The 16454-nt window shown below is 39.7% G+C and overlaps 1 protein-coding gene across 1 annotated transcript; it reads right to left on the minus strand.

The window, feature by feature from the left end:
- Positions 1-8422: 8422 nt before the first annotated feature.
- Positions 8423-14897, minus strand: LOC108432359 (chymotrypsin A-like). Its single transcript, XM_017706129.2, has 7 exons — positions 14638-14897; positions 13975-14041; positions 13619-13698; positions 12185-12258; positions 11593-11769; positions 8668-8801; positions 8423-8542 (listed from the first exon to the last, which is right to left on the minus strand). Exons 1-7 carry the CDS (start codon positions 14895-14897, stop codon positions 8423-8425), a joined length of 912 nt encoding a protein of 303 aa, XP_017561618.1.
- Between the last annotated feature and the right edge of the window lie 1557 nt (positions 14898-16454).

Raw genomic sequence — 16454 nt, forward strand, 5'->3', positions numbered from 1 at the left:
TTGTTTGTGCTCTCCCATGGATACCATTTCTGCTCAGTGCCTTTCTTATTGTGGAATCATATATGTGGACCCTAAGTGAGTCAAGTGAGTCCTTTAGATGCTGATCTGGGTTCTTTTGTGATCTGCTGGATGTGTCGTCGATACACTCATGGTGATATTTTGGTAAGCTGGCCACTGTGCCAAGTTTTCTCCCTTTGGGCATAATGGCTCTCACTATTGTTCACTGGAGTCCCACAGCTTTGGCAATGGCTTTGTAAGTCTTTCCAGTCTGGCAGATTTCACTGACTTTGTTTCATATCTGCATCATAATGTCTTTAGAATGTGGTATCATGTGCTGCTGTTTGAGACCTTCTAGCCTAATTCGCATTGCCAGACAGGTTTTATTTATCTGATGTTTGTGATATTTAGATTACACAGGTCTGGCAGTAATTATGTCTGGGTGAGTGTAGTGAAAGTAAAACCAATAGTCATTTGAATTTGGTTAACTGGCAGGTTTAGTAGCCAAGGGGGAAGTTCATTTCACATAAGGCCAGGTAGGGCTGATCAGCAATTTCATTAAAATGTGCAGAAGTATGTTCTACATCTACAACACATTCTGAAGAATCCTTTGACAATGCAACACTTTAATCATACAAAGGTTTTTTGAGAGTTCATGGTTTGACATAGAACCATTTTCTTTACTAAAGAGCCTGCAAACAACCATCTTTTTTAAGAGTGTACTCAGACTTGACCAGACTTGTTTTATGACCTTGGATTTTGTATTTGTCCTTTTTGGTTTAGTCCACTTATTCTTGTGTTTTGGTTTTGACCTCTGTTCGGGTATAGAATATACCTTTAAAGTCTCTAATGATTGTTGATAGCCTGGTTTTGACCGCCACCCATTTTACTATGTCATGTTTAACTGATCCTCAGTACTTTAAAGCCTCCAACGTTTGCTTTTCCCCTGGATCTGGTCAGTTCTGCCACATTGCAGATGTTTTATACAACCCCAATTCCAATGAAGTTGGGACATTGTGTGAAACATAAATAAAAAGAGAATACGATGATTTGCAAACCCTTTTCAACCTATATTCACTTGAATACACTACAAAGACAAGATATTTAATGTTCAAACAGATAAACTTTATTGTTTTTTGCAAATATTCACTCAGTTTGAATTTGATGTCTGCAACACGTTCCAAAGAAGTTGGGACAGGGGCATGTTTACCACTGTGTTACATCACCTTTCCTTTTAACAACACTCAATAAGCGTTTGGGAACTGAGGACACTAATTGTTGAAGCTTTGTAGGTAGAATTCTTTCCCATTCTTGCTTGATGTACAACTTCAGTTGGTCAACAGTCCGGGGTCTCCATTGTCGTATTTTGTGCTTCATAATGTGCCACACATTTTCAATGGGAGACAGGTCTGGACTGCAGGCAGGCCAGTCTAGTACCCGCACTCTTTTACTACGAAACCACGCTGTTGTAACACGTGAAGAATGTGTCTTGCTGAAATAATCAGGGATGTCCCTGAAACAGACGTTGCTTGGATGGCAACATATGTTGCTCCAAAACCTGTATGTACCTTTCAGCATTAATGGGACCTTCACAGATCTGCAAGTTACCCATGCCATGGGCACTAACACACCCCCACACCATCAGAGATGCTGGCTTTTGAACCTTGCACTTATAACAATCCGGACAGTCCTTTTCCTCTTTGGCCCGGAGGACATGACGTCCATGATTTCCAAAACAGTTTGAAATGTGGACTCGTCAGACCACAGGACACTTTTCCACTTTGCGTCAGTCCATCTCAGATGAGCTCAGGCCCAGAGAAGCCGGCGGCGTTTCTAGGTGTTGTTGATATATGGCTTTCGCTTTGCATGGCAGAGGTTTAACTTGCACTTGTAGATGGAGCGACGAACTGAGTTCACTGACAGTGGTTTTCTGAAGTGTTCCTGAGCCCATGTGGTAATATCTGTTACAGAATGATGTCGGTTTTTAATGCAGTGCTGCCTGAGGGATCATTCAATGTTGGTTTTCTGCCTTGCTGCTTACTTGCAGAGATTTCTCCAGATTCTCTGAATCTTTTGATGATATTATGAACTGTAGAGGACGAAATCCCTAAATTCTTTGCAATTGCATGTTGAGACACGTTTTTCTTAAACTGTTGGACTATTTGGTCACGCAGTTGGTCACATCCTTGCTTGTGAACAACTGAGCCTTTCAGGGATGCTTCCTTTTCACCTGTTCACCTGTGGAATGTTCCAAACAGGTGTTTTTTGAGCATTCCTCAACTTTCCCAGTCTTTTGTTGCCCCTGTCCCAACTTCTTTGGAATGTGTTGCAGGCATCAAATTCAAAATGAGTGAATATTTGCAAAAAACAATAAAGTTTATCCGTTTGAACATTAAATATCTTGTCTTTGTAGTGTATTCAACTGAATATAGATTGAAAAGGATTTGCAAGTCATCGTATTCTGTTTTTATTTGTTTTGCACAACGTCCCAGCTTCATTGGAATTGGGGTTGTATGTGATGTTGTTAATAGTTATTGTAAATAAAATATAAAGTATATATTTCTTTTGGTACAACTTTGTCTTATGTACTATTTTGACTTATTACATTCTGCATGTCTGTTTATTCCATTAATAATGTAATAACGTTCTATGGTGTAGCTTTTGGAGCCATTAAATGGTTGGACATCTGGTTCCTTTTAGCACTGTTGTGAACAATGCTGAGTTGGTAAGTTTCTGCTAAGTTTCTTTGGAATCTTTGGGCATTTTACATCAAACCACTTCTGAATGATTTAATTATGCAGAAATCAAGAAAATATTTCCCCTTTAAAGAAACTATTTCAATAAAAGTAAACATATAATCCATTTAACACTATTGCTTAAAAGTTCCCTTGTCTGCACTGTGGTTGTGGTTTTTTCTTTATCTACAGAAGCATCTGGCTTTCAGCTAACATTAATTAATTTCATCTAACAAAAAACAGATTTTCCCAGTTCTGTAAAAACGCTCAGTACCTGGCATGTGATCCAACCACTGGAGCAGGTCTATGAATACCATTATTTACATCATTCAAGTAATATACGCTGGCATATGGCCACAGAATGTTTTAGAAACAAAAATAAATCAATGCATTTCCTGTCGTGCTGCTAGTGAGGGCCAGTCTGCGCTGATGAGTGTTACAATACAAGTCTCCACTAATGAATCTTAGGGCAGAGAGATAGACTCCAGTGGTTTGAAGGAACTGGCAGATGCATGTTTGTAAAGTACATCAGATTAACTGTCTACAATTGCCAACCAATTTATTAATATGGGATATAAAGTGAGTTTATCATCCAGCCATATGCCAAGGTATTTATACTCTGTGACTCTTTCAGTGTTGGATCCTGCCAGAGTAATGATATTTACAGTATTCAAATCAGTATTTTGTAGGTCTGGAAAACAGGAATTTAGTTTTCTTAGCATTTAAAACCAGTTTGTGCTTAAACAAAGCAACGCATTAAATGAGTATTGCAGTTTTCTTATTGCATCATAAATAAAATCAGCTGAACAGTATAAGACCATGTCATCTGCACTGTCAGGTGTAATATAAGTCCTCGCCACCAGAGGTCAGCCTCACTCAAATACTGACATTCTCCCTCACTGCACCCTGACCCCTCACCTGCAGCTCATTTCACCTGCCTATTTAAGGACCTCCAGTACACTGAATCAGTGCAAAGTATTGCCGGTTATACAGCATACCAAGCCTTGTTACCTTACTGTTGCTGGTTCCGGATTGCTTTGACCCTGTTTTTGTACTCTTGCTTCTGCTTCTGGACCTCCCTTTGATGCTTTTGCTGATTTTGGACTTTGGACTGTTTTTTGACTCTAATTCTGTTTTTTGTGTTTTGGATTAAATGGGATTATGGATTCTACTCATTTTGGAGAGTCTTCATTACATGCATACAGGTGTACTTTGCAGTCTGAGACAGAGGTAGCAAATTCATTAATATATTGAATAAAAGTGGGTCTAAAATTGAACCTTGTGGTACTCCTTTAGATGTAGTCAAAAAATCTGATTTGTAATTACTCCTAAATAAGTTCCTTAAAAGAAGAGTATGATCAATTGTAGCAAAAGCTTTTGATAAACCAATAAAAATGCCAGCCCAATGCTTCTTTCTCTCTATGGCCATATAGATATTGTTTAAAACCAGTGAGGTAGCAGAAATGGTGGTGTGTCTTTCTCTAAAGCCAGATTGATCATTAAATAGGACGGTTTTCGTACAGAAATGATTTAAGTTGACTATTTACGAGAAATTCTAAATTTTTAGCTAAACAGTTGAGATTGGTCTGTAGTTGTTTACATCTGCCACCTCACCTCCTTTATGCAGTGGAGTTACATAAGCTGTTTTCCAGATCCTGGGAATTCTGCATGCTACAACAGAGAAATTAAAAATATGTTATGTATTCTAAAATAATTGGGGCTGCTAGGCTCAGGAAGTAAGGGTCCAGCTCATCTTCACCAGTAGTTTTTTGTGGATTAAGTCGTAAGAGATTTAGTTACTAGAAGGGCTGGAGTGTGAAAAGACTATTTATGCAAGTGCAGAGATGAGTTTGAACCCCAGCTATTCATAAAGTCATTCACAGCTGTGTCCAGGAAAACATAGCATAGTCCTAAACTGGAGGATCATGGTTCTGAACTGCAAGACAAGAGTTTTCAAAATTTAAAAGACATTGGGACCCCTAACAACCATGTAAGACCTGTTATACCACCATCACATGAACAGTACGTTAAGCTTTCATCGTTGAGAGAGAGAGAAGAGACTTGAACTCCCTTCTTATTTCAGATCTGGAAAAATGGTATTTCTGACCATTCTTCCACTGGTGAGAAGACAACTTAACACTATGGGTCTGAAAGGATGTGTAGAAGGATCTGTCAAGAAGCTGTTGCTGAGGCAAAGGAATAGAGAAAAAGAAGAACATTTGCAAATCAAAGTTGCTGCTGGTGTTCTCAGAACAATGGACTGATCGACAAAAGCACAAGGGAAATGGTACTTTCTTACTGTAGGATATGCTAATGAAGGCACAGCGGGACAGCAATCAAAGGACAGTCATGATTCCAGATCCTATCCTGAGCTGTGTGGTAAGACTCAAGGTGGGGGACTGTGTGTTTACATCAACACTGAATGGTGTAAAAATGTGGCACTGGTCTCAAATCACTGCTCACCGCTGGCAGAGTTTGTGATTGTCAGAGCCAGACCCTTTTGCCAAGAGAGCTAACTATGCTATACATAGTATACATAGTAGCATATGTACATAGTAGCGGTGTATGTAGCTCCCATTGCTTATGCTAACGCCGCACTGAATGAGCTGTGCAGTGCTATCAGCGACCTCCAGAACACAAACCCAGACAGACTGTTTATTGTTTCTGGCGATTTCCATCATGCCAATCTGAAGTCAGTCCTCCCCAAATTTCACCAGTATGTGGACTTTGCAACCCAGGGGGCTAACGTGCTGGATCTTGTTTACACAAACATCCCCGGCGCATACAAAGCTGAGCCCTGCCCCCACTAAGTCTACTCAGACCACATCTCTGTGAAGCTCATTCCAGCATACAGACCACTCATCAGATGTGCCAAGCCAGACCAGAAGCAAGTGAGAATCTGGCCGCCAGGAGCTATCTCTGCTCTTCAGGACTGTTTTGAGCACACTGGTGTTCAGAGATGCTCTGATGCATCAGATGCTCTGATGTTCAGAGAAGCAGCAACCTCCGGTGACTCCATCAACCTGGAGGAGTGTACAGAATCAGTGACTGGCTACATCAGCAAGTGCATTGATGATGTTACTGTCTTCAAACTCATTACCACACACCCCAACCAGAAACCATGGATGACTGCAGAGGTGCGCACGCTGCTGAGAACCCACGACAAGGCTTTCAAGTCAAGGGACAAAGCAAGCCTCAGGATAGCAAGATCCAAGCTTTCCCGGGCCATCAAAGAGGCTAAGCATGCCTACTCAAAGAAAATCGATGATCATTTTCAAAACACTTCTAACACATGACACGTGTGGCAGGGCATCCAGGCCGTCACCAACTACAAGTCACCTCCACCTGCTTGTGACAGTGATGCCTCCCTTCCAGATGCACTTAATAACTTCTATGCTCAGTTTGAAGCACAGAACGGTACAACAGCGAGGAAAACCACACCCCCTCCAAGTGAACAGGTACTGTGTCTGTCCACTGCTGATGTGCGAAGAACTCTATACAGTGTCAACCCCATAAAAATCCCATGAAACCTATGAAAAGCACCAGGATCTGACAGCATACCAGGCAGAGTGCTCAGAAAATGCACCGCACAGCTGGTTGATGTTCTCACGGACATATTCAACATCTCTCTGTGCACTACAGTTGTTCCAATGTGCTTCAAGTCCACCACCAAGTCCTCATCCCTGTGCCGAATGGATGAAAAGCCTCTTGACTTGACTTCATAATTTTATTTGCATAGCTCAGTGTGTGACTTCATGTTTGGCCTTGGTATTTAATTGCAACCTTTAACAATGACACAACCAAAAACAAGACATTTTAAATAAGGAAAAAAGCTTCTAATTTTGCCACATATCTTGAGATGATCCCTTTAAAAGGCCTGAGCCACTTCTATAATAGTAGTTATAGTTTGCATTGAAGTCACTTTAGTTACTGAATAACAAGCCTTAGAATATAATAAGCCTGGGGTTTAAGGGTTAAGGTATAATTAGTTGACTAACGTTCAACGCCACTGCTTAAGTTATTCATGAAGCAATTTCAAGTAATAAAATTCTATTATGCTGGATTTCAAAATAAAGCCTATAGGAAAAGTAATAGTCATGCTTTTTATTCATTTTCACTTGTGCTATATGCCTTTTCTCACTGGCTATTCTATTTCTCCTCTCTTGACACCCCCTAATTTTACCCAGAGCAGATATTCCTCTGGGAATTAAAGGATGAAAAGTAGTACAGACAGAGACATTGAGATGCAGTCCTTGATGTACTTGCAGTGCTTCTAGGACAGGATGAGTGAAACTTCAAGTAAAACTATAATGGCTGTATAAGCATCCACTTTCCACAGAGCAGATAAAAACTCAAATATGTAGTAAATGATAATACAAGGAATTGAATCAAATGACAAGTTCTTCTTGAAGTTTTTATTCCAGAGCTACTACACAGCACCAGTTTATTCCATTCACTTGAGGCGAGAGTAATTCCAACCAAGACGGCAAAGTCAGCTGCTGAGTGGGAGCCCTGTTTTAAACGTAGATCCTCACCTCCATCTTTTCCCTGAGGAGAGGCTGAAACTGCATTTTGAACTTATCTTTACTTCTTGTGCTACAGAAACTCAACACTAAGGAAGCTTTTGCATCCAGATGGTGCTCTGTCATATTTGTAAGATAGGACTAGACGGACATTCCTTGGCAGAGCTCTGGAGCATTGCTGAGCAGAACTTGGGGAGGTAACGGAGTCAGCTCCCTGGAGGAAAGGTTGCGAGGCATTTGCTGTAACATTGCATATTCCGACTCAGTGATGATGAACAAATAAATGCCCTTGACGTGTTGCAGCTTGAAACAAACTTGTAGTTCATTTGGCTGTACTATTGGAATCCATTGCATCCATATATTGTTTGGCAGAGCTAAACAAGAATTAGATATGCTTATTTAGATGTGATATGAAGGTGAAGGCATTGAGTGAGGGGTGTATTTTGTAGAATGTGTATTTTCCATAGGCTGAACCCAGTTTCCGATTTTCATCACCTTTGGCCTGTGTTAGCATCTTGTTTTGAGTAGTACTGGATCTTTTGGCTAGAGCTTTGTTATTGCTTTTGTTAGTCTGCTGCTGATTTATTTATCCTTAGCTCTTTAGATCTTGATGTTTTTCAATGATGAACAAATCCATGCCATTAAAGTAGCAGGATATATATATATATATATATATATATATATATATATATATATATATATATATATATATATATATGTATATATATATGTATATATATATATATGTATATGTATATGTATTGATCTAATGTTTTTGACTGGAGACCCACATGAATTAATACCATGAGGTATCTGCAATACACTCTAAGCATATCTGAGCTAGTTTATGAGTCTGTTACCATTATTCAGAAGCGTGAGCTGAAATAATAGCCTATGTCTCAAATATTTGATTTTGCTCTGATACAATAAAAGGGGGACCTTACTGAGAATTGCAGGTTCAATGCTCTGCATAAAAGCACACAAATTAGCTTTACTGATTCAAGTTACCTAAACTTATGCAGCTTTTCAATTGATCATATTTGATACACAATCTAAAATGCATTGTTAAGTGTATTTTATTAAAGTTGAATGTATTAATGGGGATACACACAGTACACAATGCCCAAAACCCTAATGCACAATGTGACTTTAGTTAGCGGTAATCATCTAGTTTATCCAGTCATGGAACTCCGTGACACAGGAAGCTGCTGCTTCCCCAGGACACGCCATGCCAACAAGAGTCCAAGCTCCAGCTTTCTGACACACCAGTGAACCACCAGAGTCAGACTGAAATAAAAAGGCCATATATAATGCAAATATATTTTCTAATAGAATTGCAGTTTTAAGACAGTATTAAGTACAAACTGAATAAGTCAGTTTAGAGCAAGAGAGTGAAGACCAGAGTACAGTACCATGCAGGTGGAGGCTCCAGATGCTCCGTCACAGATCATTTTGTCTGCTATCTGAGAGCCCCAATAATGCCTGCAGCCATCACTGGTCAGCAGGGGCAAAATGGTCTGCTGGAGCAGAGCAGGGGTGTCAGATACTGTAACAATAATTACAAAAAAAAGCAAGTTGATGCTGTTAATGAGTAGATTAAAAAACAAGTTTCCAAACAAGTTGGGACGGTGTGCAGAGTGTAAATGCAAATAGGATGCAATGTTATTCAAATCGTGTAAACCATATTTTTAAATACTTAAAAACAACATATTAAATGTTGAAACTGAGAAATGTTATTGTTTTTTGAAAAATATATGCCCATTTTTAATTTTATGCCAACAACACATTCCAAAAAAAATGGAACAGAGGCATGTTTACCACTGTGTGTCATCACCTCTTCTTTTAACATTCTGTATGCATTTGGGATCTGAGGAGTCCAGTTGCTGTAGTTTTGAAAGTGAAATGTTTTGTCATCTTTGCTTGATGTAGGATTTCAGCTGGTCAACAGTTCAGAGCCTCCTTTGTCATATTTTTAATTTCATAATGTGGCAAATGTTATCAGTGGGTGACAGGTCTGGACTGCAGGCAGTTCAGTTTAGGACTCTTTTAATACGAAATAATGCTGTTGTAATACAGGTTGAATGTGGTTCAGCATTGTCTGGCTGAAATAAGCAAGGCCTTTCCTGAAAAAGACATCTGGATGCAGCATATGTTGCCAAAACATGCATACATTGGATGTGCAAATCACCAGTGCCATGAACACTAATCTACCCCTATACCATCATCAATACTGGCTCATAGAGCCTGGTGGTCTCTAGCCCGGAGGACACAGTGTCCATCCAAAAGGAATTTTAAATGTTGATTTGTCAGGTCACAGGACACTTTTCCACCTCACCTCAATTCATTTTAAACACCTCAGACCATTTTAAAGGCAGCAACATTTCTGGTTTCTTCTTTGTGTTTTAGAGCTTAAACTTGCATTTGTGGATGCAGCAACAACCTGTTTTCACAGACAGTGTTTTACAGAAGTGTTCCTGAGCCCATGCAGTGATTTCCACTACAGAATCATGTCTATTTTTAATGCAGTGCCACCTGAGCGACCAAAGATTACAGCCAGCAAATACTGGTTTTTGGCCTTGTCCCTTATATACAGAGATTTCTTCAGATTCTCTGAATCTTTTGATGTTATTATATTATTATGTACCATAGATGATGAAGATGTACACTGGTCTAAATCTGATCTGAATAAATGAAATATTCTCATTGAATACTTTGTTCTGTACAAAGTTGAATGTGCTGACAACAAAATCACACAAAAATCATCAATGGAAATCAAATTTATTAACCAATGGAGGCCTGGATTTGGAGTCACACACAAAATTAAAGTGGAAAAACACACTACAGGCTGATCCAACTTTGATGTGATGTCCTTAAAACAAGTCAAAATGAGGCTCAGTATTGTGTGTGACCGCACCAGCATATGGTCTCACAAGGGGTCTGAGGATCTCATCTCGGGACCTAATGGCAGTCAGGCTACCTCTGGCGAGCACATCGAGGGCTGTGCGGTCCTCCAAAGAAATGCCACCCCACACCATTACTGACCCACTGCCAAACCGGTCATGCTGAAGGATGTTGCAGGCAGCAGATCGCTCTCCACGGCGTCTCCAGACTCTGTCACGTCTGTCACATGTGCTCAGTGTGAACCTGCTTTCATCTGTGAAGAGCACAGGGCGCCAGTGGCGAATTTGCCAATCCTGGTGTTCTCTGGCAAATGCCAAGCATCCTGCACGGTGTTGGGCTGTGAGCACAACCCCCATCTGTGGACGCCGGGCCCTCATACCATCCTCATGGAGTCGGTTTCTAACCGTTTGTGCAGACACATGCACATTTGTGGCCTGCTGAAGGTCATTTTGCAGGGCTCTGGCAGTGCTCCTCCTGTTCCTCCTTGCACAAAGGTGGAGGTAGGCTCATCCTGCTGGGTTGTTGCCCTCCTACGGCCTCCTCCACATCTCCTGGTGTACTGGCCTGTCTCCTGGTAGCGCCTCCAGCCTCTGGACACTACGCTGACAGACACAGCAAACCTTCTTGCCACAGCTCGTATTGATGTGCCATCCTGGATGAGCTGCACTACCTGAGCCACTTGTGTGGGTTGTAGAGTCTGTCTCATGCTACTACGAGTGTGAAAGCACCACCAACATTCAAAAGTGACCAAAACATCAGCCAGAAAGCAGAAAGGTACTGAGAAGTGGTCTGTGGTCCCCACCTGCAGAACAACTCCTTTATTGAGTGTGTCTTGCTAATTGCCAATAACTTCCAACAGTTGTCTGTTCCATTTGCAGAACAGCTGTAAAATTGATTGTCAATCAGTGTTGCTTCCTAAGTGGACAGTTTGATTTCACAGAGGTTTGATTTACCTGGAGTTATATTGTGTTGTTTAAGTGTTCCCTTTATTTTTTTCAGCAGTGTAGATGTACTGTTGTTGCACTATATTTCCTCATCCAGTCTTTCACAGACGGGTGAACCCCTCCCTCATCTTTACTTCTTAAAGACTCTGCCTCTCTGGGATGCTCTTTTTTAAACCCAATTGTGTTACTGACCTGTTGCCAATCAACAACCAGGTGTTTTCTTTTTTTTAGTATTACACAACTTTATCAGACTTTTGTTGCCCTCTCCAAAATTTTTGGAATGTGCTGTTGCCATCAAATTTAAAACAGGCAGTTTCAACATTTGAAATATTGTCTTTGTACTATTTTAAATAAAATTTAGGCTTTAAATAATTTGCACATCATTGTATTTTGTTTTTATTTACATTATTTACATTCCAACCTTTTTGGAAATGTGAAAAAAAACACCAGAATTTTTGAGAAATGTATAAAAATGAACCTACAAGCACTCACCATTATGTTTGGTCCAGCCCCATCCAGAGGTGACACATTTCATACCATCAGAAAAGTTGTCGCTGGTCTCAGCTAAGTACTCAGGGGACACATGAGGGTTCAGCTGGACAGGAGAGGCAAGTTTGATCAGAATTTCATTGTTGATGGTGAAGCTGTCGTATTGGGGTGCATGAAGATCTGATGCAGGACAGGATGCTTACGTTAGATATGAGGTATAGCAGAGACAATCTGATCATTCCAATACTTATTTTAACATGCCCTTGTCAACTTGACCTCTCATTTCCCCTCGGGGGCATTCCTGTCACAGTCCTAAGGGTTATTCGATTGTTAGTTGAGCCTTTGGAGGGGCAATCATTAGCAATAAAATACTCTAAAATACTTTTTTTAGACTTTTTTGTACTTTAAATTTAAAAGCAAAACCATCTGTGAAGAACATGAAGTTTGCATATGACACCATCTTGGTCGACCTCTTAACCATCCTACAGAAAGTAAATCGAGCAGCTGGTGTCCTGGTGTTGCCATAAACAGCTGTTCGTGAATATACTAAAGATTGGACAGATTGGGCTGGACTTCAGGGCAACCCACCCCCTACCCCCCCTCAACAACGGCCCTGTGATTTCCACTGTGGAGTCACTGATATTCTTGAATGCCAGCATATTTAGAGAACTGAAGTGGGAGAGGAAAACAGTCCCCATAGCCAGCAGCAGAGAATGTTCTGCCTGAGGCAGCTGAAGAAATGCAATCTGCTACAGGCCCTGATGATCCAGTTCGACACAGCAATCAGCAGTTCATCTGTGACCATCTGGTTTGGCTCCTTCATGAACGTAAATGTGCCACTCCAGCACAGCAGAGACGGTCATTGGATGTAATCCATCAGGACATCTACAACAGCAGGGTCATGAAGTGCGCTGGCAAGACTATAGCTGACCAGTTCCACCCTGGACACCTCTTCTTCCAGCCACTTCCCTCTGGTATAAGATTCAGAGCCATCAAAGCCAGCACAAACAGACATTCTAACAGCTTCTTCCCCAAAGCTGTGGAACTTATTAACCGCAGCGGACAGAATGTACTTTAAAAGGAACTTTTTAAACCCCCCTTCACTGTGATCCATTCCGTTCTGTAACATAATGCAGCTAGCATAACTGCACAAATGCTCATTTCATTCTGTAATATGCTGTAAATAACAGGAGTTTCACATACTTGTCTGGCCTCTTTTAGTATGTTACATGTTATACATGTGTGCATTGACCACAACAAAAATATGGCCTAAATAAAGTGATTCTGATTCTGGAAAACAAAAGCGTTTGATTTGCTATGTTCAAACTAGGATTTATAGCAGACTACTCCATCTGTTATACATTACTCTTAATGTAGCTTTATTGCTAACTAGCAAACTAAAGGCTACACAGCTACCAAAAAAACAAACAAACAAATAAACAAAGGCAATAAGCCACGCTTTTAAACCCAAGCTTATTGCCAAGCAAATACAATATTCCTAAAGTGTGTTATTTTGAAACTTCTCAAAGTGAGCATAGGTAGCTAATTTAATAATTAAATAATTAGCTTACTGATGCTAACCTAGCTGAAAATGAATGTTTCAACAGAAAAAACGCTCATCACTATTCCCTCCTCCAAACGACCATTTGTGTAAGATAGGTGTGAAGCACTTCTGAGTGTTGAGTTGGCGAAGGCCTATTTAAAAAAGTATAGAAATGAAGTCAAAATGTCAGTGTAGTGCAACACCAGAGAATGAAACAATTTTAGAGTGTGCTCACCTTCCCACACTCATGATCTAGACGGCCTCAGTATGAGATATATGATCACGCTGTCCAAGGACAACAAGGGTGGACAATCTAAATTCCAGAAGGGTTTCAATTTCAGCTGTTCCAGACAAAATTCAATATAATATCACACTTCGATGTAGTGTTGAAGTTTTAGGAGCTTTTACAATTCTTTGAAAAGTAAGGTTGAAATTAGTCCTTGATTCACTTTGAGATTTACAGATCTCACTGGAATCTAAGCTTACCTGACACTGTAGTGAGCAGCAGTCACAACCCACCACTCGTTGATCAGGGAGCCACCACAGAAATGGAGACCAGTGTTGTGCTGAAGTTCAGATGAATGCAGAATGTTATTTTAACAAGAATAGTCAGAGACTATCATTAAGTAATACCACTTTATACCAGTTGTTATGTGTTCTAAATATATTTAACATGTGCAAATTGGAGAGTCAGTTTGATGTAATGTTGAAAGAAATGCATTTCTTTTGGCATGTTTTCAAAAATAGCACAGTCTTAGTTTAGGGCATAGAATATAGCAGGGGTGCTCAATCCTGGTCCTGGAGATCCTGCAGTGTTTAGCTCCAGTCCTAATCTAACACACCTGGTTTGGGCCTTGTGTTGGATCTGAGCTCTCAAGGTGGTAGATCTCTGGATTGGGCACTGCTTTACTATAATATACACAAGCGATGACACAGCAAGGCTTCAAATAGTATTTGCTTCAAAATGGTGTTGCAGTTCTTGAGTCTGTTCTAGAGCCATTTTTTCTCTGACATGGTTTGGCCAAGTTTAGTCCCGACTGACTCCATCTACAAGAAACATACAGTCGTATGCAAAAGTTTAATTTTTTATACACACACTTGTATATATGTGTATGTGTCTGTGTGTGCGTGTTAGTAGAAAAGCCATGTTTGTGTATTCTTTGTATAAGATGTGTTAACTTATTTTCACTTAGAAAATCTACAAAATATGCATTTTGACCACAGTGTTGCAACTTTTGCATACAACTGTATAATTTTTCTATTTTCTTTCTTTTACATGTCAGAAATGTGTGGGAGTCATATAGAGGATGAAAAGCACAAACCATTTGTGACGTAAAATCTTGAAATAATGATTTGTTTTCTTGTGATAAATATTCTCAACAATGTGTTGCCAATAATACTTTTTGTCTACATACCTTTGGCCATACAGTGTATTATATGTGTGTAAATTTAAGGTGTTGTTAAATGTTAAATTGTTAAAAGAAAAGGGTCGTGACTGTACCTACAGCAACACCTGCCAGGGCCAGGAACGAGGCTCTGCCTCCTCACTATTAACTATCCTAGAGTAGCTGCTGATGACCAGAGTGATGGAAGGATCCCCACAGCCAGAAAACGGAGAATGTGCCAGAGAATGACCTCCAGGCATGAAGATCTCTACTTTAACTGATGTTTTTTTCAGCTTCATAGAGCACAAATGAAACAGCAGTGTCTTACTGCAGGCTGTGCTAACGAAGGCCAGGCAGGACAGCACCCAGAGGACAGCCATGATTCCAGCTTGAGTAAATCACAAAAGGCTGACCCTCTTATACTCACATGCTATCATTTCATTTGCAAATCACAAATTGGGCACTGTGTGTGTGTGTGTGTGTGTGTAGGTGTGTGTGTGTGTGTGTGTGTGTGTGTGTGTGTGTGTGTGTGTGTGTGTGTGTGTGTGTGTGTGTGTCAGTTTTCATTTGCAGGATAAAATGTGTTGACTTTTTGTTTCTTGGTTAGGCTTAGGGTTAGGATTAAGGTTAATCTTTAAAAGTCTTATTAGAGGTAGTTATGTACAAAATGATAAATATGAGACTTTTCTGACATTGTATAGAAACAAGTTGTGTACCTTTCAGTTTCACTAAAGCTCTCTCGCTGAGTCATTGACCAAGATAGCTTAAATATTTTTCCAATAGTGGAAAAAACTTAGGGTTAGGGTTAGGGGCAGTCATGAACTTCTAATCTCATGAGACTAAGGAACAATAAGCTGACTAAAGTTTAACACTACTGCACAGAGCATTCGTGAAGGAATTTTAAATATTGACAATTCATTTCACTATGCTGAAATTCAAGATAAAGCCAGGAGTGAAAGTTAGGACAAAAAAAATATTCTGATATGTGATGATGCTCAGTAGATGTTTTCATCTCCATTCTTGCTTTTATGTCTATCACCTGCTGATTAACATAATGATGACAATATTAGAAATAGCACCAATCCAGTATCAGCATTAGATCTTATATTGAATTTAAAAAAAAAATTGCGACTCCGATCATGAATAACTCTCATCTTTTCAACTGCATAACAATAGCAAGTTCTGTGTTTTGTATGTCTTGTTGTTGGCTGTGGATTTTTCATGTGTCTGGGCTGGTTGAACATGCCAGCCTACATTTAATGTTTAACGTCAAATGAAATGCCTCAATTAAAAACATTTCTTTTTACATAGGTGTTAAAGACAAATTGTGTCAGTCGGTACTTCATTTTTTAGCATTTTTTAAGCATGAGAAATGAAAAAGTGGTACTGTACCATAACATGCTGTTAGGACCACTCAAAATGTCCTGTAATGTTTACATCCACTTTTCCAAAAGTCACATTTTATTTTATATATTTGACCAAACTTTTTGATCGCATTTGTTTACCGACATCATTAAAAGTTTATCTAATAAGGTCAGTCAACACATTTAGTTTTAAATATAGATTTAAATATCATTGCAACTGGCAGTAAAAGTCAGAACAGCTGTAAGTGGCAGATCATTTTCTGCTCAGTATTGGCCTATGCTACTGTTTAGAAATAATTCAGTTTGACTTGAGAACTTTTCTGTTTCTGTGCTTTAATTTTGGCACTAGGATCAGCCAAACTATGGACGTATAAAGATAAAGCAAAATCTGAAGTTCTTAACACCTTCAAACTGTATATATGGTGATCTCAAATGATCAAATCTTCAATTAAAGAGGTGGTGTAGCATATTCACCGTCAATAACATTTAGCCAATTATATCTGATATTAAGATTATATCTGGTTAGAGCTTGTCCTATGGTGGTCCATTGTTGGACTCGGTAGAGGGGGCTTC

The sequence above is a fragment of the Pygocentrus nattereri genome, chromosome 25 (genome assembly GCF_015220715.1).
Source record: "Pygocentrus nattereri isolate fPygNat1 chromosome 25, fPygNat1.pri, whole genome shotgun sequence".
Taxonomy (NCBI): domain Eukaryota; kingdom Metazoa; phylum Chordata; class Actinopteri; order Characiformes; family Serrasalmidae; genus Pygocentrus; species Pygocentrus nattereri.

Excerpts from the sequence above, each read along its gene's own strand:
- LOC108432359 (XM_017706129.2), bottom strand. The coding sequence starts at position 14,897 with ATGGCTGTCCTCTGGGTGCTGTCCTGCCTGGCCTTCGTTAGCACAGCC. Across the intron at positions 14,042-14,637 it reads TGGCCCTGGCAGGTGTTGCT|TAAAGCAGTGCCCAATCCAG; the intron begins GTAGGTACAGTC and ends TGTATATTATAG. Across the intron at positions 13,699-13,974 it reads CAACACAAGGCCCAAACCAG|CACAACACTGGTCTCCATTT; the intron begins GTGTGTTAGATT and ends TCTGAACTTCAG.